Source organism: Lepidochelys olivacea (assembly GCF_965140295.1).
Source record: "Lepidochelys olivacea isolate rLepOli2 genome assembly, chromosome: 7".
In the NCBI taxonomy this organism is placed as follows: domain Eukaryota; kingdom Metazoa; phylum Chordata; order Testudines; family Cheloniidae; genus Lepidochelys; species Lepidochelys olivacea.
In genome coordinates, this window is record NC_140417.1 from 104,971,139 (window position 1) to 104,993,198 (window position 22,060).

Consider the following 22,060-nt stretch of genomic DNA (forward strand, 5'->3'; position numbering starts at 1 on the left):
CATTGTATTTCATTGGAGTTGGGTGTGTATAACTAAGTGCTGAATTTGACCTTAGATTTATGCTGTTTTATGGAGGAGAGAATAGATCCCACAAATCCCCTAGGAATTCCTAATACTACAGGATTAAGATCATTAATGTATAACTGCATTTCTTTGGGAATCCAGATGTACTGATTATTCTGATTTTAAAAGCATATTGTGTCAAGGTTCCTTCCCCACTCTGAACTCTAGGGTACAGATGTGGGGACCTGCATGAAAAACCCCTAAGCTTATTTTAACCAGCTTAGATAAAAACTTCCCCAAGGTACAAACTATTTTACCTTTTGCCCTTGGACTTTATTGCTGCCACCACCAAGCATCTAACAAATATATAACAGGGAAAGAGCCCGCTTGGAAACGTCTTTCCCCCCCAAATCCTCCCAAACCCTATACCCCCTTTCCTGGGGAAGGCTTGATAAAAATCCTCACCAATTTGCATAGGTGAACACAGACCCAAACCCTTGGATCTTAAGAACAATGAAAAAGCAATCAGGTTCTTAAAAGAAGAATTTTAATTGAAGAAAAAAGTAAAAGTATCACCTCTGTAAAATCAGGATGGTAAATACCTTACAGGGTAACCAGATTCAAAACATAGAGAATCCCTCTAGGCAAAATCTTAAGTTACAAAAAGACACAAAAACAGGAATGTACATTCCATTCAGCACAGCTTATTTTATCAGCCATTTAAACAGAACAGAATCTAACGCATATTTAACTAGATTACTTACTAAGTTCTAAGACTCCATTCCTTTTCTGTTCCTGGCAAAACAACACACAGACAGAGAAAATCTTTGTTTCACCCCCCCTCCAGCTTTGAAAGTATCTTGTCTCCTCATTGGTCATTTTGGTCAGGTGCCAGTGAGGTTATCCTAGCGTCTTAACCCTTTACAGGTGAAAGGGTTTTTCCTCTGGCCAGGAGGGATTTTAAAGGTGTTTACCTTTCCCTTTATATTTATGACATATTGTCAAGGTGTTTTTCATCATCTTTAATATGTATGACCTTCTAGAAGCTTGAAGGTGAAATCTGTATCCCTGCCAAACAACTGGGTCACCACTCCTCACACCAGTATGCTTAGAAGGTTGCTCATGAGTGATAGGCCACTGCTGCTGATGTATTTATTTTTATCTTAGAAAAATAGAGCCTTTAATTTATTATGAAAAGAAAGCAAAAACGTACATAGTCTCTGCAAACAAATATAAGAAAAAAGTGGGACGTTGCCATTCCAAGTTTGGGCGTTTCAGCTCCGTTTCTTTAAAGATACCTTAGCATTGCAGCCTACTGGATTTTTCAGCAGGCCATATTTTCCAGATCTGTTTAAAGATCCTTTAAAGTTCTCTTTAATGTTAATACTCTAAGTTCAGATGATATTTTCAGTTCTGATAAGTGCTGGCATTTCCTAATTCAAGGCAGATTGAGGGGCCCTGATGTCACTGCAGAACCAGTAAACAGCACAGCTAGCATTTAGGCAGAAAACAGCAACTTTAGGAGCGTTCTGCAGTGATGATAACCTGACCCCCTCCAACTGTCATGTCTCTTGCCTCTGAAGCTAGGACCAGGTTAACCAGGTTTCAACACGCTTTTTGCTAGAATGCCTCTCGCACAGTTTTCCTGTTTCATGGACATATGGGTGGGTTGTGTTGCAGTCAGTTTTACAAAACCTTACTGGAGATTAGGGAGTAGGGCTTGTTTATAGCAGGATTTTGTAAAATGGTTCATACCATAACTAGGGCCTATCAAAAACTTGGTCCTAGCAACAGTCTGATGTATACATAGTTCTGCATCCTAAATCCAGTATGGGGTGTAGTCTCAGCAGCTGGGGTGGGTGAGGAAGTCCAAGGGATTGCTCAAAGGTCAGGCAGGCAGTGGTGTTAAGGAGCAGGGTGTACTGAACTTGATGCTAAGGAGAGCAGGGGAGATACCTTTCTGATTTCGGGCTACTACTGGTCTTCAGGAGTGCAGAAATCAGCTCCTTCTCCCAGCACTAGCATCTGCAGTTTCTCCTCCCTCACTTGCGACTCTCCAATGGTGTGAGACTTACATTATTTTGAAATGACCAGCTTTAGAATGGAAAATGGACAATATTCCTTCTTTTAAAAACAAATTCTGCCCTCTTCAAAATCAGATGATATAAATGTTTACTTTTTGCCTTGAAGGAAAGTTCAAAATGTCATCATGGCAATGGCGCTTTAACATGTTACCAAAGTTCTGAAGATCAGTTAAACCATATTTCACACACAAGCAGTTTCAGTTCCAACTTTCTGACTTGCCTTAGTCTCTGAACAGGTAAAACAGCACGCCCTAACATTAAAAGCACAGGATGTGTTGGCTCTAGTTGAGGCTTGTTCGTGGCTTGGTAATTGACAAAGCTAGTGTCAACCACAGTTGAGCAGACAAGTCTTAATAGCCGTCAACCACAGCAGATGTAGGTGAAACATTACAATTAATAAGCAGGCCATGGAGAACAATAGTGTAGCTACACTTCCAGCATCTTTTCACCCACATGTCTGATGTGTTTTAGGTTCTTAGCTTTTTGCAGAAAACCACACCTTTTACGGAGTCTTTAGGTTTATGTCATGAAATAGCACCATGTGTGAGAACAAAAGAATCAAGGTCAAATAGGTGCCTGAAGCTTGGGTCATCATGTGACTGTTCTGCTTTGATCACAAAGGGCTTTGGATCCTCTATAGTTAACTAGGTTAATTTGTGCCTGTGTTAAAGGCACAAAGAATATGAGGCTTGAAGACAAACCAGGCTTTTCAAGGTTAGAGGAACAAAGCCAAAGTGGTCAGATTCTAAAATGTAATTTATCTTAAAAAAGATACCGGACCAAATTCATCTTTGTGTAGTTCCTGTGAAATCAATGAAGTTACAATAGGAATGAATGTAGCCCTACTACTTTATTGTTAGCCTGACACAAAAAAGTTCTTTCTGTAGCTCTCCCAAACAATGTCCGATACAGCTTTAAGTTGCCATCTCCTCAAGAACAAACTTAGAGCCTATACTCATTGAAGTCACTGAAGGTGTGTCTACACTGGAAGCTGGGGGTGTGATTCCCAGCTTGAGGAGACATACTCATACTAGCTCTCATTGAGCAAGTAGGCTAAAAATAGAATGTAGCTGCAGCCACACGAGCAGTAAGATGGGCTAGCTTTCCTGAATACATACGTAGGGCCTCCGACAGGCAAGTCGTCAGGGCAGCTAGTCCATCCTGCTGCTCATACTCTGCAGCCTTATTCTGGTTTTAGTGTACTAGCTCGATGAGAGCTGGTGTATGTCTCCTTGGGCTGGGAATCACACCTCTCGCTCCAAGTATAGACATATCCTGAGAGTTTTGTCATTAATTTCAATGAGAGGTGAGACTGAGCCCCTCAGGGCTTGATCCAGAGCCCACTGAGGTCAATGGAGACTTCATTGTGGGCTTCAGATCAGACCCCTAGTGAGAGTTTTGAGTGCACAAGGAATGCACGATCAGGCTGAACTGGTTGAATGAGATAGCACGTGTCAGAGGGTTATTCAAATGCAAGCTAGGATTTTAATAATACTGCAAACTTGGTTTGGAGAGCTGGATCAGTCTGGTCACGTGTCCCTGTATGGCTGGGACAGCCTGTAAACTTGGAACTTCTTTTTAATTTGCTGCTGCTTCATGCCTGCCTCTTTCTTTTGTGCCAGGATACTGCAGTGTGAGTGGTAAGCATCGTTTTCAGACTTCTGCAACACTCAAACACAAAGAGACAAGTAAAGGAAAATTATTCATTGTCAGAGTTCTCTGACTTCTATGGTTGAATGTTACAACTTGAAGGTGCTTAACTGTAATACTTTTATGTCATTTCCTTTTCTTATTGGAGTGTTTAAAATAGAAAGAAGCGGGGGAGGCAATGGGAGGTCTGAGCATTTCTCTGACCACAGGTTTTAAAACTTCTGTAAAATTACTTTCTGGGTTCTTTTCCCAGTTTTTCCTGTGACCTTGGGCAATTCACTAAATCTCTGTGTGCCTCTGTTTCCCCTCCCACCCTTTGTCTTTTCCATGTAGATCGTAAACACTGGAGGGTAGGGACAGTCCCTTATTATGTGTGTTGTAGAGCCTATAGCACAATGGGGCTCTAACCTCAACTGGGATCTTGAGGTGCTACTGCAATAGAAGTAAAAGCTACAATAATCTGTTTGACAGAGACGGTCTGTATTTTGGGAGCTTTGAAAGCTATTTCATGATCAAATAGGTGCTACAAAATGCATCCGGTATACTCTGTAAATACAGACCTGCGGGATAAAAAAAATTAGGAAAAAAATGTATTGGACATGTGCAATAAGCAACTTGACATTTTCAGTTTTATGGTTGTAAGTTAAACCCAAAAGTTAGTGGCCTGAGGGCCAGCAGTATTTCTTTTTAACAAACTAACTCACAATGATACCTTTTTATTTGCACCTGAGATTCTTTTTGTGTAGCTTCTCTCCCATTTATAAACGGGCAAATAAATGTTGTCGAACAAAGCAGTTTGCTTTTGAGTTGAGATGCTCTCATAGTAAATTTTGTTCTGGAACAAATTTCTGCAGCTGGGTAAACCACATTGAGGTGTATAACTTTAAAAAATTAATACATCCTTAACTACAACAGTATGAAGGGCTCCCCTACAATTAGTATCAGTGTTTAGAAGATGGTAATCTTGTTCTTAAAAAAAATAGCAAAATACTTTTTCCTTAAATGGCTTTATTGAGTCATTTAAAAAGAAAACCTCTGCAATATCCTTTTTTTTTTTCAGTTTAACATCTCATCAGTTTCAAGGTTAACATTTATTTGCTGTGAAAATGATTTCCTGGGTTATCATGTGATATTTAAAAATAATAATCTGATACTGATGGACTACAAGCAGGCTAAAACATATGACAGTCTTCATGCTGTAATTCTTCAGCCCAGAGAGAACCCAGCTAAATATGGCTGACTGAACATATATTGAATCATTTATATTGGCCACCATACTGTAAAGGACATTGCACAGTAGGAGTATGGCGATAGACTCCTTGGTAGCACACTTCATATGCAACGAGAATTCATACTCTCCACTGGTGAAAAGTACGTTTTGCAAGGTTTGTTCTAAAGTGCAAAGGGAAAAAAATCTTAAGTATTGCTCAAGATGATACTGTATCTTCCATTTTCTTTGTAGTTTTTAGAGATTTATAGCTGTTTGTGCAAAAGTGATGTCGAAAGAGGAAGGTATCCTGTATCCTCTTCTTATAGCTCACCAAGGCCTTTTGTGAAATATGACGTCTGGGACCTGAAGGTCATGGCAGCTTGCCATCAAAAATTAGCTTCTATTTCTGTTTCTTTTGTCTGGTGATCTGACCTGAGAAATCTCTCTGTTGGCTGCATTAAGGGGGGAGGGGTGGAATAATAAAGATCTAAATATAGATGTAATTGTTTAGTGTATATTTCTCACTCTTCATTGTGTTTATTAAAATGAGAAAGACAGCAAGGGTTAAAATAGAACTGAATTCATAGCTATGGCCACAAACAACATTTGGCTCTGCAGTTATTAAGTGGCATTCTCTTGGAATCAGAAATAATAAAACTCGCCCAATGCAGTGAGAAATGAAAGGACATTAACCTAGTTAAGTGCCAAATTTGGCCTCTCTGATTGAAATGATCATTATATGTTGGGGAATAGTCTGTTATTATTTATTAATTATTTGTATTATGGTAGTGCCTAGACCTGTAGATTGACTATCTAGTTCTTTTAAAATCAGCATTCAATTGCTTACATAAAAAAAAATCACACTATTTTGATGTGAACACATGAAAACTCTGCAGTAACAGTTAACTGATATATTTTGCCTCTGTTTGCAACAGCAGTCTACAAAAACAGTTGCCAGTCACGCATGGTTAGGTGATTACTTTTTTCCATCACGGCTGTTGATGGCATAGTTCTAACACGGTTTTCCTGTTGAGTGTGAACAAGGATGTTTTTAAAGAACTTCATTAGCCTTAACCATATTGTAGCATATGGGTCAAATTTTTCTTACTTGCGTACTGTCATTGACTTCAGTAGGACTATCTGCATGAATATGATCAACAGGATTTGCCCTCTGTCCTAGGTGGTCAACAGCAATATATCTGAACATAGATGGAACATGATTTGTAACCTTCTTTCGTGTAGCTGCAATCAGTGTTCTAAGCATAACCACATCTGTAAATATTTCCAAACATAATTGTGAGCTGTTGCATGGTTAAGTCAGGACAAATGCTATTCGCAGAGCCATTCACCAGGGACATGCTCGCTGATGGAGCCGATATATACACATTGAGAAATACTCAACAGGAGGTCATGTTGTCTTTTGTTCTGCTATATTAGAAATGCATTAAAAATTCTAAGTGAGATGGACAAAATTGACAGGTAAAGAAATTTCCATGTGGATTTGTTGAATATAAAAGCGGGGGGGGGGAAGAGTATAAAAACTAAGCACACATTGACTTGTCCCTTTAAATGAAGAAGTATTTAATTGTTACGTATTGTCAGGTTTATCACAAAGCCTGAACAATTTATTGTGCTCTTTATGACTGAGAATTCCAAAGGAACCTAAAAGATGGTAAGCACCCATCTCCCACTGAAATTCAATAGGACTTGAGTGCCTAACTCCCTTTGGCTAATTTGAAAATCCCAGCCTATTTACATAATTATTCTCATATGAACATAGACTGAAAGGCTACTCTGAATTCTTAAGAGACTCAACACTGAATGCTACTATCAAAGTGAGGGCCAACATTTTCAAATATGGGTTCACTTCAGTGAGACCTGTGGCTACTCAGCAGCTACCGTATGAAAATAAGGTCATTTACTTAAGTACTCGATTGTGGATAGAGGTATCTGATGTTAGGCATCCGTGTTTGCAAATTTTGACCAAAGAAATTCCATTACAACAGCTACCTCCCCACATTGATAAGGTCACATTATGTATTGTTCCTCCTATGTTACCCTGCTCTAAAGCCATTCTTTTTTTAAATAGAAGAGGAGTAAGAGCTATCCACTACATCTCATTGGAGCTTACATGTACTTACTTCATTAGGATTGCTATCTTAAGGACAACTCCAAAGAAAACCTTGGAGCCAGATCCTCAGGTGGTGTAAATTGGTGTAGCTTCATTGACTTAAGTGGAGCTACACCAAAGTATGCCAGCTAAGAACCTGGCCCTTGACATTTAATTCTGATTTTAAGTGTCCTTTCGACTCTTGTAACCTTGTAAACCTCTCAGGTAATTGTTGCTTATAGAGTCTAGAACTAAATGCATGATTCTCAAGCATATTTTATCACAGAGATAAAATGATTATTCTATGCGTTTGTACAGCTAAGTTCCCCTTAGCTAGTTCATTTTGTGTAGTCTCTTCTTATAGCAGTTTTAGTTCAAGATTAACTTTTTTGCTGCTGCTATTATCTCCCTCTCTGTCCATTCATCTGAAAGCAATCACTTGGCAAGCACTCTGGGAAACCATATTCCATGGGTTAATTTATATTGGAAAATGTCCCATGTGTTATTTTTAGTAAATGGACACAGAAAATGACCCATATAATTAATTCATGCTAATATGTATAGATATATCGATGTATATAAATTTTTTTTAATCATTTCTAAACTAGAAAATGACAGATGGAGAGATCTCAGCAGGAAGTATCCACTTCAAATTGAGCAACCTGGTACCATCATCTGGGACTGTCTGCCTGATAAAAGTGAAGATGGCTCAATATGGCACAGAGAGGCAGCTAACACATGTTCAGTGACCAACTTGATCAAAGACCTCAGTCTTAGTGACCATAATGGCAACCCATCAGCACCTCCCAGCAAACGCCAGTGTAGGTCACTCTCTTTTTCTGATGAAATGTCTAGCTGCAGGACATCATGGAGGCCTTTAGGGTCAAAGGTCTGGACTCCTGTAGAAAAGAGACGGTGCTATAGTGGGGGAAGTGTCCAGCGCTACTCCAATGGCATCACCACCATGCAGCGGAGTTCAAGTTTTAGCCTCCCTTCAAGGTCAAACATGCTTTCCTCATCATATGACCAGTCTGGATTTAGCAACAAATTTGGATGTCAGCCATGCCAGGGGCTGAGGAGGTCAACCACCTATGGACAGACAGGTGACATCTGGGGTTATGATCACAGTTCTATAGATGGTAACCGGGTGGACATGCAGAGGTCCCTCTCCTGTTCACATGATCAGTTTTCCTATTCAGAATATTGTGCACCCTCGGCAAACAGCACACCTGCCTCAACACCAGAGCTGATGAGACGCTCCAACGGGCTGTCCCGAAGCCGATCGCAGCCATGTGTCCTTAATGACAAGAAGGTTGGAGTTAAACGACGACGGCCTGAGGAGGTTCAGGAACAAAGACCTTCATTGGACCTTGCCAAGATGACCCAGGTAAGACATACTTATGTCACTAACAGTCAAACACAGGTGGCACAGACATTTACAGAATATAATTGAACATTTACGTGTAGACAGAACACAACACTAAACAGGCAGCACCAACATGGGGTTATTTTTTAGTCAACAGAAGCCTGAATTTTAACTGTTTCCATTTGAGTTAAAATCCATTTTCTCCTGACTCAGCTGTATTAATCTGCATTAAATAGATGTGGTTCTTATGGATAAGTTTGTTCCTTTTGTTAGAGCAGAAAACTAATTACTGTCCAGCTGGATGTGTAGCATTATTCTTTTAAAACCTTCCTTCTTTTTGTTCCTGCACTCTGAGGCCTGTAGCACACCACATCAGTATTTCCTCACAGTATGTATTTCTACCAGAAATAATTTTTAAAGTAGAATTTATGTAGGAAATGTTTAGAGGAAAGGAGCTTTGAGAGCATGCTGGAGGAAGTGAAGGCAACATCCTGGGTATTCAGCACTAACTTTATCACTATTTGAATTTTCACTGGTAGGGACTGTACTGGCTATTAGCGGTGACTTCAAGCAGTCTTGACTCCTGTAATTTTCCACTCTGGAGATATTATCATATTTCATTTTCAGGTGCAAACATAGGGCAAAATTTTCTTCCTCAATCTGCAGTGCAAATCTGCAGTGCAGATAAGAGATTTGAAGTGTGTATCTGAGAGGATTTTGCTCCATAACCCTCAACCTTCAAGACCCAATTACGTGATATTGGCCTTTAAAAATGCATGAGAAAGAATCAAAATGAAAGGATACATCAAAGAAACAGCACAAGAAGCAATTTCATTTTGCATATATAAATTTTTCCACAACCACAGTTTTATGATTCAGCGTTTCTAATGTCAATAATTTACAATAATAAACTCTGTGATAACACCAACTTCGTGTGGTACAGAGATAAATTTGGGTCTAAAGATCCCATGGCTCTTTTTGCAAGAGTAAGGTATTAACCCTGCTGTCCAGGCCAAATTCCAATTTTTAATTTTACATTCTGCCTGCCAAAATTTTCTGCTAAAGTTTCAACTGGATAAGATATTCTTCTTCACTCTCTGTTGTGTAATGTTGCTGTTAAACAGCTGTTGCATTTCATCCCAAAGGTGACAGCATTTCAGTAGGATAGAGCATAATGAACTTTAGTTTATTGTTAACAATAAAACTAGTGACATCTCGTAAGCAGGTACAGTTTAGAAATAGAGTTGCAAATTTCCTTTCCTTCCCGTCACCCAGAGTAATGACTTCTGATGTTATAAATACATTTTTTTCTTTTAGAATAATGTGATATTTTATGACATTTTATGGTTATATGGTTCAATGGTTGCTTGAATGAGTTCATTTGTGTTTGAGGAAGTGACTAGTCTGTCCTCTTCCAAGAAGCTTAAATGATAAAAAGGGTCAGAAAACAGCGTTCTTGGGTGATGCACTGTGATTGCCATTTGATAAACTGTGTCAGTTACATTTAACATGCTTAGCTTCTTTTATTAGCTAATAAGCTGGATTGGTGGTAAAAGCAATTTACACATGTGGTTATATTTTATTAGCCACAAATTGAAATAACACAACCGGCATCACTGAAGTCCTTTTCATTTCCTGGCATTGGCAGAAACATTTTAAAAATATAGTCCTGCATATTTGTGCCCACATATATAGGATACTTCATGTATGCTGGACTGGTCTCCAAGAAAGTGATGGTGTCAGCGGTGGGGGTGGTAGGAAGAGGTAGAAGGGGCAGCTGTGAATGAAAACACTTCTGCTGATGGCTCAGTGTTCATCAACAAGTCTCTAGGTACATTAAACACACTTAAAAGTGGACAGCAGGGGATTTATAATCCCTTCAGGGAGAAGGAGCCTTGGGAGAAGTTGATACTGTGTGATTTGGAATAATTCTGGGGATTTATATTGCCCGAAAGACACAGGGCTGGCTTGTGCAACCTTTGTATTGGTGAGCCAAGTAGTAGTCTCATTGGCTGCAACAGCAGTACTCACACGAGTGAGTGCTCACCACCATGGGCAAGGGTTGCGCAGTCTGGTTCTAAATAAAGGTCGAGGCAAATCTGTAAAGTAGTGTGGAGAAGATGGCATGACTGCTGTGCAATTGAAGAAGCTTTTTCCTGGCACTACAGTCTCTCTCTCTCTTTGTTTTTTTAGAAAAAGCAAAACAGTGGCCCAGCTATGCTACCAAGTGGCCACGTGGTCATCTGCCTTCCAAGCATAGTCCTTGAACCCAACCTCTCACTCTCAGCCAGGGGTGTGCTCAGTATTTAAAATTTGACCCCTTTAGGAGGGGCACCCAGGAGCTCGCTTCCCCCTGTGCCTGGCCCCGGCAGGAACTTGCTCTACCCTCCCCACAGCCCTGGCCCTGGCAGGAGCTCGCTCTTCCCTGCCTCCGTCGCCCTGGGGCTGGAGAAGTTCTGTGCCCCTGATGATTATTCGGAGTGGGGGGGGCATGCCCCTGTTGTGACTGCTCTCAGGTGGTGGTGCTAAAGGGTGCTGCAGAGGCAGTGATGGAGGAAGCCCTTTATGTTACTGTGCAGAGAACCCTGGGCTGTTTGCAGAACACCTTTGTTAGGGTGCAGAGAGGGCCTTGTGAGCTGGGACACACAGGGGGTACCATGCCATGACAAGAGGCCTTGAAGGTGAAAGAATAATGTGCAGCACATCAGGGGTGGGGAGCCATAGGACTTGGGAGCACATTCTCCAAACCAGCTGAGTAACCACAGCCCGGAAAATGGATCCCACATTGGGAAAAATCCATTTTTCAGCTACCTTTTACTTAGTCCCTTTGTACCAAATAGAAGAATAAACTTCAATTCCTTTTGCAGCAGCTTCTCATTTAAGTTCAACTTCAGCCCCAGCTGCCTCTATTGCTGAGTGACGGTAAATGACACACTGGTTTGGATTGATGGAGAGGTTTAAATCTGCCTCCAGTGACAAAGACCTTTCAGATCTTCAGAGGCCCAAGAGTCCAGGGTCTGTGAAGAGGGAAGGGTGTGTGATATTCATTTTAAAAGAATGCAAACAAAAGCTAAATCACGTACTGCAAGGGAAGGAGACTATTAAAAAAATTAAAGTCCATTTTTGTAAAATCCTGTACCTGTGCCCAGCAAAACAAACCAACCATATTCAGTATCCCCTCTCAGCTGAGCTCCCTCCTATCTGCGTCATGATTATGCCCCTAGCCGCTCTCTCAGTATTTAAACCCAGGTGAAGCTGAAGGTATTTTATGTCCCCAAAACATTTTGAATTTCAGGTCTGTAGAACAAAATAATAGCGAAAAAGAAAAGCAGTGAACTGTAATGCTACACACTGGCTATATGGCTATAGTATTCTGAGCACAGTTTTCACACACTAAAGATTTCTCTCTTCTGACTTTGGTTCCCACGATGGACCCAAGCTAAAGGGGTACGTACAGTATATCTGACAACACTGAAAAGTGTAGTGTTCCTGCAGCCTGCAGGAGTTTGCAGGTTCCTGCTGTGCAGGACAATGCTGCACAATAGAAATCCTCTGCAGGAATGGGTAACTGCATCTTTAGGACCGCATGACCCCCTCCCCTCCACTTTGTGTTGTTTCTTGAGTGATCTTACCATCTGGGATGGAGTGAACTAAGTAAATTAATCCCAAATAATTATCAAAGTAATGAAAAGCCCAACATTTTGGAATGATACAAGGACCCATCCAAGAAATGTAGCCTCTATGTAATTGTAATGATAACCACGCTGTATCACAACAGAAGTTGTTTTAAAGCAGTGCAAGGCATCATTCCTCTGATCCATGTACAAGGTGGTTTCATTTAGAGTTCACAAACAACTCTTTGCTATAAAAATACTTCATGAAACGGCTTTGACCTATTGCTTTCTGTGTTTAGCTGCAGGACCCTGAAAAATGACACAATATGCTCTACAGTAGGGCAGGGCTTAAACCAATCATTTATTTATAGCATCAGAGTTTTGTAGCTCCAGAAGCATGATCAGTATTTTTCTTCTTGCCACCACACACTGGTGACTGTATTTTTCTTTGGCTCAATTAGTAACATGTTCATTGAGAAAAAGGTCACACAGGACTGTGTTGCTGCTTTTGAAATTGTGACAATAATGCAGTGATACCCACCGACAGGAGATGGAGGAGGAAGGATGTTTCTGCGGATAAGGCACTGGACCGAGTCAGGAGAGATGCGCTCTCTTTCCAGTTCTGGCAGTCTTTGTGTGTGACCACTGGCAAACAACTTCACCTTTCTTGGCTCATGTTTCCTCAAGGGGAGATTGTGTGACCAAATTCAGTAATATTTGGGAAGCACAGTGACATTCTTGGGATAAAAGGCATTAAAGAGATGCAGAGTATATTATATACGAAAAAAATCTGCTTACAAGGAGCCAGGCTTTAGGCCGGTTTTTGCATCCTGGCTTGTTTTGTGCCTGGGTAACTTGGCATGCAACATTTGCACAGCATCTCACCCTTGGTCTGTTCCATGCTAGGTAGGTTCTCCTACAGCACTCATCACAGATGGTAAAATGGATATGCACACAAACCTCAGTGTTGCATGCAGACGTGGGCTGGGCTTGTAAATCTACCTGATAACATTTTGCTTGTTTTATCTAATGACTTGTGTACGCAAAGTTTGGCATGCCCCAAATGCTCCATCAGCAACCTCAAAAGCGAGTGAAGGGACTTAGAGATGCTCAGGACTTTTCAGGATCAGACCCAAATGGAGAGACAGTGCCCCTGGATGCCAAATCATTCCATATGCCTCTCTGTTACAATTGCATTTGTTGTAAGAACAGCTGTTGAATGAATAAAATAAAGGTTAGTATTTTTATTCCTTAAGTTATTCTGAGAGTCTGCACAAAGGCCTCTAAACTCTCCTCCATCTTGAGCAGGATTTTGGACATTATGGGAAGAGCAGAAAACAATCCGTACAAATCCTGGGGAAGGGAGAGTTGCAGTGATGGAAGGGGGCTGCAGGAAGAGAAGGGGTCAGAATCGGGCAGACCCTGACTACCAGGAGCTATCACTAGTTTGCAGTTTCAGCCCACTGGACATTGCAGGAGAACCCAGGATCAGTCAGGACCATATTTGGCAGTTTAAGAACAACTGAGGGAAATAGATATAAGAATCAAATATCTTAGTCAATGCTTTTTTTTTAATTGATATTCTCACTTCAGTTTTCTCAGTGTAATGGCCTGGGCTCCTTTTGTTTGCTTGAGTCTGTACATACGGAAAGTAAGTTGAATGCTTTCTAAATATCAGGACAAGAAAGAGTAAAAAATGAAAGTGCAACTGATTGCTCCAGCCTACACAGTGAGCCCTGGAACAGCTGCTTGGCTACGCTTTAAATACTATGTTAGTAATTGTTGATGGGGCCTGTGTGTGCTAAACAGGGGCGTGCTGTAAAAACAGGAAAGTTGAGAATAAGTCATCTGTCTTGGCTCGTCATTTTGTATTAAAATGTGTTAGGCTGCTAGGAAAATTAAGAGAACCATTGAGCTGCAGGTCGCTGTGCCGTTTGCTGTGGCTTTATGAATTACCCTGCCTTAAGCTGTCAGCGCTGTTATTGCACAAGTAATCTTCCTAAGGTCATGGCGACTGTGTGCTCTGCAGCTTCGATCTCACGTTAAAAAAAATTAATGAGTTTATCTTTGAAAATGCCAATGAAGTAATTTTTTTCAAAGGCTCCTTGCAATTTTCTTCTCTTTAATTGTTGGCCATTTGCAACTAAAGATTCCTAAGAGGGAAAAGCCACTGAAAAAGGGAAAAGTAGCATGGCAGAATACACTGTTTCTTGCTTATACAGGGTAAAGAAAGAAATCCTTCATCCTATGCAAGTGTTAAAATGTAGCTCCAGTCCACCCTTAATGCAGAAGCAGTCTGGAGACCAAAGACATTTGGGAAATTGCTATGGAGAGAGGAGATTTAGTGCCTGGCCCAATGAAGCCAATGGGCATCCTTCTCTTGGCTCAGATCATACATAAGTGCTCAAGGAAAAGCTGGAGAGTGCAGGCTCAGGTTCTAAGTGAGAATGTAGGGAACTTCATTCTGGAAGGGAGGGAGAATGGTCTTGTGGTTTAGATGCTGGGCAGAGGAGCAGGAGAGCTGGCTTCCATTCTCAGCTTTGTTGCAAACTTCCTGTGTGTTCGTGGGCGAGATACTGAATTATTCTCTGACTCATTCCTCCATGCGTAAAACAAGTATAATACTTTCCTATCTCACAGGGCATTGTGAGGAGAAGTCCGTTAGCATTTGAGAGGTGCTCAGATGTCACCAGTGATGAGGGCTGTTGAAGTCGATAGATCGCTATTTGAGAGTCAGAGGAGGGATGTGGTGGAGAAAGGGGGACTCCACACGCAGTCACTACTGGCCTGAGGTTGTAGGCCAAACTGTTGCTTTCCTATTTGTTTGCTGGTGATACAATGCCAGTTTATTTAGTTGTAAATATTTCACTCTGAAAACTTTGGGGAATACGAGCTGGGAGGAGGAACATAGAGCCTGAAAGACTGTTTTTATGGCTTTTCTTCCAGTTGACCCACCCCATCAGCCGACATCCTGTAATACAAATGCTTCTTAGTTTTTAAATCAGTGCCTAATAGGTATTTTAGACAAGGCAGTAGTGAATACAGATCATTTGTCTCCAAACCTTCCAGTCAGCTCCTTTGACTCTATAGAGGTCTCTCTCAGCTGCCTGAGGCTCTGCAGGCATGGCCGAAGGCTTCCAGTTTGGCTCTGTTGTTTCTCTGAGGATTTAAACTACTAAATATTTTGGAACCTGAAGGTAGGGTTACATACTGCATCCTTTAGCCCAGTTCTTCAGGTTTATTTCAGTTTTAGCAAAGCACAAAATACAAACGAGAAGGACCTTGGCTGCCAAATCTCCCAGTTTCTCCAACATCTGGTGGCTGTCTCTCACCTTTTACCTGTAGGAAGGACCTCTACTTCCCCTACTGGACCCGATAGATAATGTGTAATATTCCCATCGCAGACTGGCAAAAGGGTTTGAACATAGACTGTCACTACTGCAGCACAAACCTTTACCGTTTGTGCTAAGCCAAACTCCCATGGACTTCGGCGGGTCCAAGATTTCACTGTAGGTCTCTTTGGTGGAAGCGGTAGTAGGCTGCTATTCTGTCAATCAGCCGATACATAACACACAGTGCAAAATGGGTTACAATGCGTCTCTTGTGCTGATGGGAATGGATGGATCATCATAGCTGCCCCATTGAGAAAAATGAGAAAATAAATCAGCATAAAATCACCTATATCGCAATTCTATGTGCCATTCACGGCTATTGCACTAACATAATTGCTCTTCCAGATGAAAGATCCATGTGAGGCAGCAGCTCCAGGGCCCCAGACTGTATAGTGCAGTGACTCTCAGCCTTTCCAGACTACTGTACCCCTTTCAGAAATCTGATTTGCCTTGCATACCCCCAAGTTTCACCTCACTTAAAAACTACTTGCTTAGAAAATCAGACATAAAAATACAAAAGTGTCACAGCACATTATTACTGAAAAATTGCTTACTTTCTCATTGTTCCCATATAATTATAAAATAAATCAATTGGAATATAAATATTGTTCTTACATTTCAGTGTATAGTTTATAAAATAGTAGAAACAAATCATTGTCTATATGAAATTTTAGTTTGTACTGACTTCCCTGGTGCTTTTAATGTGGCCTGTTGTAAAAGTAGGCAAATATCTAGATGAGCTGAGGTACCCCCTGGAAGACCTCTATGTACCTCAGGGGTACGTGTACCCCTGGTTGAGAATCACTTGTAAGAGTGGTAATAGCTTGTGTAAAGTGATCACTCTCCTTACAATGTGAATCATACACATTGTAAGGAGAGTGATCACTTTACACAAGCTATTACCAGCAGGAGAGTGGGGTGGGGGGAGAGAAAACCTTTTGTAGTGATAATCACCCATTTTTTCATGGTTTGTGTGTATAAAAACGTCTTCTGTACTTTCCACAGTATGCATCCGATGAAGTGAGCTGTAGCTCATGAAAGCTTATGCTCAGATAAATTGGTTAGTCTCTAAGGTGCCACAAGTACTCCTTTTCTTTTTGCAAATACAGACTAACACGGCTGTTACTCTAAAGACAACTACAGTGCCCCATTTAGGTGTCAACTACTTGCTGGATAGCCAAAGTACCTTGATGGGTTTAGGGTGACCAGATAGCAAGTGTGAAAAATCGGGATGGGGGTGTGGGGGGGTAATAGGTGCCTATATAAGAAAAAAACCCAAAATTGGGACTGTTCCTATAAACTCGGGACATCTGATCACCCTAGATGGGTTAGAGAGGTGATCTCATCTAGTCCTCCTGGATGCAGGGATGTTGCTGTCACACAGGATTTGAGTGCTGGGTGTAGATAAAGTGGTATCCCCTACTACTCACCATCAACACCCAAAATAAAACCTGGTGATGTATGCCTCAGGAGGTAACCAGCATTAGAGACAATGTGTAAGGATTTGGATCAAAACCTCTTAATTATAAAGGAACCCAGAATGAAGATCCAATGAGGAATTTCTTCAAGCCTGACTCCCTATACATCTTCTCTCTTCTTTTTAACCAGTTAAGGGTTAATAAAAGAGTTACTAGCATCCATTTATTGCCTGAGCTATTTTTAGCTGCAGGAGATATTTCTACAGCTGACAGCACATATAGGAAACTATACTCAGGAAAGGTCACAAAAGAGGGCAGGATTGAATACTAGTCTCAGATCAAGAGTCAGTTGCAGTGTTTGAGACTGTGGCCTTGCTTACACTGAGGGCTTCCGTCTTTGGTGACCAGCCATGGGATTAACTTTGCTGGTGCAAGTCCGTAGCATAGACTGGCCAAGCTGCTAAAAGCTTCAGTCTACACCACTGCAGCTTTATCTGTGCTTGAAACCAGGCTGCTCTAGTGCAAATCACGGCATATAACAGCTTTGCCTGCCTACAGTAGGGCCACCTGGCCCCGATGGCTAAGGGGGGTAAATTCACAGTGTAGACAAGGCCTACGAATCCCCACAGCAGTTGTCTGTCACAAGTTGGTGTTTCCAAATCCTGAGGAAGTAAGGCAGGGATGGGAAAGGCATATTTAACAGTGAGATAATGTTGAATAGAGATTTAAATGTGTTACAGCTTTGTCACACTACCACAGGGCCACTATGTCAGGAACACAGTGTCCACAGAGGCCACTATACAGCCTTGGTAGAAACTAACTATTCCAGTCATGCGGGGAACAAAAAAACCCTTACTAAAACAGAGGTGAAAGAGATTACTGTCGAGGCTTTTTTGTGTAAGACACCCAGGAAGTATAACTGTCGGTGATTAAATCTTTAAATTGTTCTCTGAAAACATTGAGCTGGCTTCAGGCGCCAACCCAGCCAGCACTCTGGTATCTTGCAGAGAAGACACCCAGGGGAGGAGGATAGCATTATGACATAGGGGGATATAAAGAAGTACGGATAAGAGAAGTAAAATGTGGGCAAGTGGTAGAATTCAAAATCAAGATGAGCTAGACTAAAGCATCTGGTGTGCTCTCTCTTCACCTCTATTCCCTCCAGTACACGAGGAACATAGGAATCACCAGACTGGATCAGACCCCAAGGCCCATCTAGTCTGGCAGCCTGTCTCTGACAGAGGCCAGCACTATATGCTTCAGAGAAAGATGAGAGAACCCTGCACTTGGCAAATGCCTGCTGAATGCAGTGTGGGAAAGCCTATTAGTTGGATATCTTAGCTAATTACCAGCATGATACATTTCTGGGCTATATCTATATCTGGTTAGAGTAGTGTGGATTCATGCTCTGAAACTAGGAATTCAGTTCTAATCCTGGCTCCTGACTCTTGCGGGCCTTGTCCAAGTCAGTAACCTCAATGTTTCAGTTCCCCCAGCAGGGATAATAATAATTACCCACTTCACTGGAATGTGGTGAGGACTAGTTAGTTAATGTTTGTACAGCATTTTAAAAAAGTGAAGCGATTGGTATTATTTCAGCTTTCTTTTGATAGGTATCTGTAGAATGGTTGCATGGATTGGCCGAGGGGTAAGAGAGAAACAGAGTTTGTGCTGTGTTCCCCAAAGCCCAAGATGGTAACACACCTTCCACTTGCTGTAGTGAAAAGGCAAGTTCTTCACCCCTGCAGGGACCCAACTGCTCCTCCTCCTTCCTAGGATTTGGCACCTTCTCCTTCAGATTCCTTGTAGGGATTTGCCATTGTTTCTCTTGCAGCCTCTGCTGGGGTGCCTGGCTTGCAGTAACGTATGCCAAGCAATATTGAAGCCCCACACAGTAGCTCATGTTACACTGATGTTTATACACCTTTATCCAGTGGAATTTGAATTGCAAACCCCATAGGGAAAGGATGAGGAACTGTGGTGTGGAGGTGTGGGGGAAGGAAAACAGACTTACGGCCAGATTTTAGAATTAATTTATTTAAATTGCAGTAATTTTATGCCTTACATTTTTCAGAACAATGATCGATAGAATTTAGATCTTTTTCAAATTTGGTCTATGTGTCTTGAGTTTTGACAATCAGGTGCATTTTATTAATTAAAAAAAAGTTACAGTACAGATTTAATTGTTGTAGGTTTCAGGAATCACATGACTGGGGTCAGTGTGATGTCACTCTAGTTCCAGGGTAGTGACTCTTGAATCATAACTTTTGAGGTGTGATAGTAACTCAAGGCATGGCTCTGTTTTCATAAAAGTTTCCATAGCAAAGTGGCAGGACATTGTGGTCTAACGTTCACAGACCTGTATGCTGCACCAGATGATACTCTACTGTGTGTCTGAAAAGGACTTAGACATACAGTAAAGAGATGCTAATAAGGTTTCAGGAACACAAAAACCAAATGAGAAGTGCGACCAGACAGCCTCTATATTGTCCCATAGGAAGCTCTCCACTTCCACTGCTCAGTGCCGGGCTTGCAGACCCCCGCAGAGCAAGTCCCGCCAGGAGTATGCTCTCTGACTGCAAAGTGGGGCTTGTGTACAGCCAGCAGGTGTGGTTCTCTGGCAACAAGGAGCTCTGCAAGTGCACCAGCACATGCATTTTTCAGTTCTCAAGCTGCCTGACCTGAGACTGCAGGGAGCACCACGCTTGTCATTTGTAAATTGAGGCTGCTGCTGGCTTTGTCTCCCTGGTAATGTGGTTTGAAGCATGCTGTGGGTGGGGGAACCTTTTTTGAAAAGGTTCCTGGACTTTGTACTAAAGTGTTACAGCTTAATCATTAATAAGGGGCAGGCTTGGTACAGTAAGTGTGAAATTTTCTTGAATGGGCAGTATATCCCAACTCAGTGCCAGCAGGGTGAATGTGCTAAGAGGAGCGTGAGTGACAGGTCAGATAGATACACCTGCCCTCCACCAAACTGCCCTGTATACCCATTTGCTTTTTGCCTGACTCAGGGGGTGTGTTATGTTACTTTCCGGTGACTGGCCCACAAACAGAATAAGGGTATGTCCACATTGCAATTAGACACCTATGGCTGGCCAATGCCTGCTGGCTTGGGCTCACAGGGCTTGGGCTAAGAGGCTGTTTAATTATCATGTACAAATTCAGGCTTGGGCTGCAGCCTGAGCTCTGGGACCCTCCCCCCCACCCCCCAGGGTCCTAGAGCCTGGGCTCAGCTCAAGCCTGAATGTCCACACTGCAATTAAAAAGCCCCTTAACCTGAGCCCCGTGAGCCCAAGTCAGCAGGCATAGGCCAGCTGCAAGTTTTTAATGGCAGTGTAGACATACCTTCAGAGAGCCTGCTGCAAAGCCTACAGGTGTCAATGGGAGTCTTTCCATTAACTTCAATGGAGTTTGGATTCAGGCTGCTAGTGGTAGGTAAGGAATTCATTAGTTCATGTGCTACAGAGCTTTGTTTTTGCTGCCAAAAGTCTTGGGTTCTGTCCCAGATGCCTCATGTTTGAGGATCAGCTGATAACCATGGTGCAGGTATGTATGCATCCATGGCTTTGTTACACGAGCTCTAATGCTGAGTTCTCTGTGCGACTCACTTGTTTTCTCTCTCTCTGTGTTTCCCCATCTGTAAAAAGGCATTCCTACCATACCTTGTGAGTTAATATTTGTACAGCTCTTTGAAGGTTTCATATATTATGTAAGTGCTAAGTATTATTACAGGTGAGGAAAATATTATTTTTGTCCTTTGCTACCTGTTTTAGAGGTCACAGCTACCCATTTAAAGGTGTACTCTCTCAATCCTGTTACATATTTCCCCAAGATATTTCGAGCTGCACCTCCTTCAGGGGTAAACAAACACTCAACAGGGCTCCAGTCTATCTTCATATCTTCCCCACTGATCAAAGCCCTAACCACATACAATCCATCTTCAAAACTTCCTCGCTAGGTTAATCAGAAACAAGTTTCATAAAGGGGATATTGTACAGTAGGTAGAAATGGCAACACAAGAAAAACAGTAGAAGACTAAGAACTAGAGACAGCATGGTTTATAACAAGATGGTTGTGGTTATGAAATAGTCAAGATACTAAAAGCAGCAGTGTGTCACTGTAGCAAATGTATTTGATAATAGAATTTCAACAGATGTGGTGTCGATTATGCAGCATTAGCTGTTTGGCAAGAAACAGGAGATGTAATTTAAAATGGTGTGAGATTAATTTTCACTCACCAGAGGTACAAGAGCGACAGCTTGATTCACACAGAAAAAATAATAGAAAAGTAAATTCAGTGGTGTCAGCCTTAAACCTCTGAAAATCAGGACATTCCCAGTTATGGTTAAAACTCCTATTTGAGTTCATCTGGTTACACCTCTGGTATTGCAACCCATGTGGTGAATTAAATCACACACAGCCCCCATTTGCTAGGGGAGTAAGTCATTTCCCTGAATATAGAGAGAGTACTCTCTAGTGGTTGAACCAGAGGAAGGCAGTCAGAATAGCTGGGTTTTATTCCAGATCTGCCATTGACATGCTCTATGATCTTGAGAAAGTCACAGAGAGACAGTCTCTGTTATTATTTGTTACTATTATTTGTTAAGTGCAGATGTCATCTCTGATTTACAAAAACACAGAAAAACCCATTGTCCCTGCCCCAGGAGGCTTACAAACTAAAGGGACAGACAAAACAATAACAAATCCAAACCATCCTGATGGCCAGACCGAAGTTACCAGTGTCATAGACTGGTCTGTAATTGGGTATGTAACTGCTTTTCTAACCTACTGTAAGTGGGTTTACACTGATAATCATTGGTCAGAGTCTGTACATTACTGGCCTCTTAAGATAGTTTATGAGTTATAGGAGTAGAAAAAAATCTTAAGCTACTGAAACCATTTGTGTGGGTGTGTGTGTTTTCTTATAACTCAAAACATCACAGCAACCTGATAATTGTTCTTGTTTGAGCCCCATCACATTGTATGACAGCACAAGGTCTTAATTCACCACTGTATTATTTTAGATGCCTGTGCAAATGGTTAACACAGCAGAATGGTGGCATTTTACACTCCCTTAGCCTTTCTGGAAATGACCACACAAAGTGCAGCAAAGCAGTGGGGAATCAGAGCCATAATTTCCTCTTTTTTGGAGGCAAATCCTGACAGATTCTCCCCAGACTGCAGTGGTATGAATGGGCCACTGTAATAATCTA

At 41.6% G+C, this 22,060-nt stretch overlaps 1 protein-coding gene across 3 annotated transcripts in view; it reads left to right on the forward strand.

Annotated features, from left to right (window-relative positions):
- FAM53B (family with sequence similarity 53 member B) overlaps nucleotides 1-22,060 on the forward strand; it is a 125,433-nt gene that overhangs the window by 50,095 nt on the left and 53,278 nt on the right. For all 3 annotated transcript variants that reach the window (XM_084634142.1, XM_084634141.1, XM_084634143.1), the window contains exon 4: nucleotides 7,666-8,444. In XM_084634142.1, coding sequence (XP_084490268.1) covers nucleotides 7,666-8,444 — 779 coding nt within the window. The remainder of the gene's footprint in view (nucleotides 1-7,665; nucleotides 8,445-22,060) is intronic.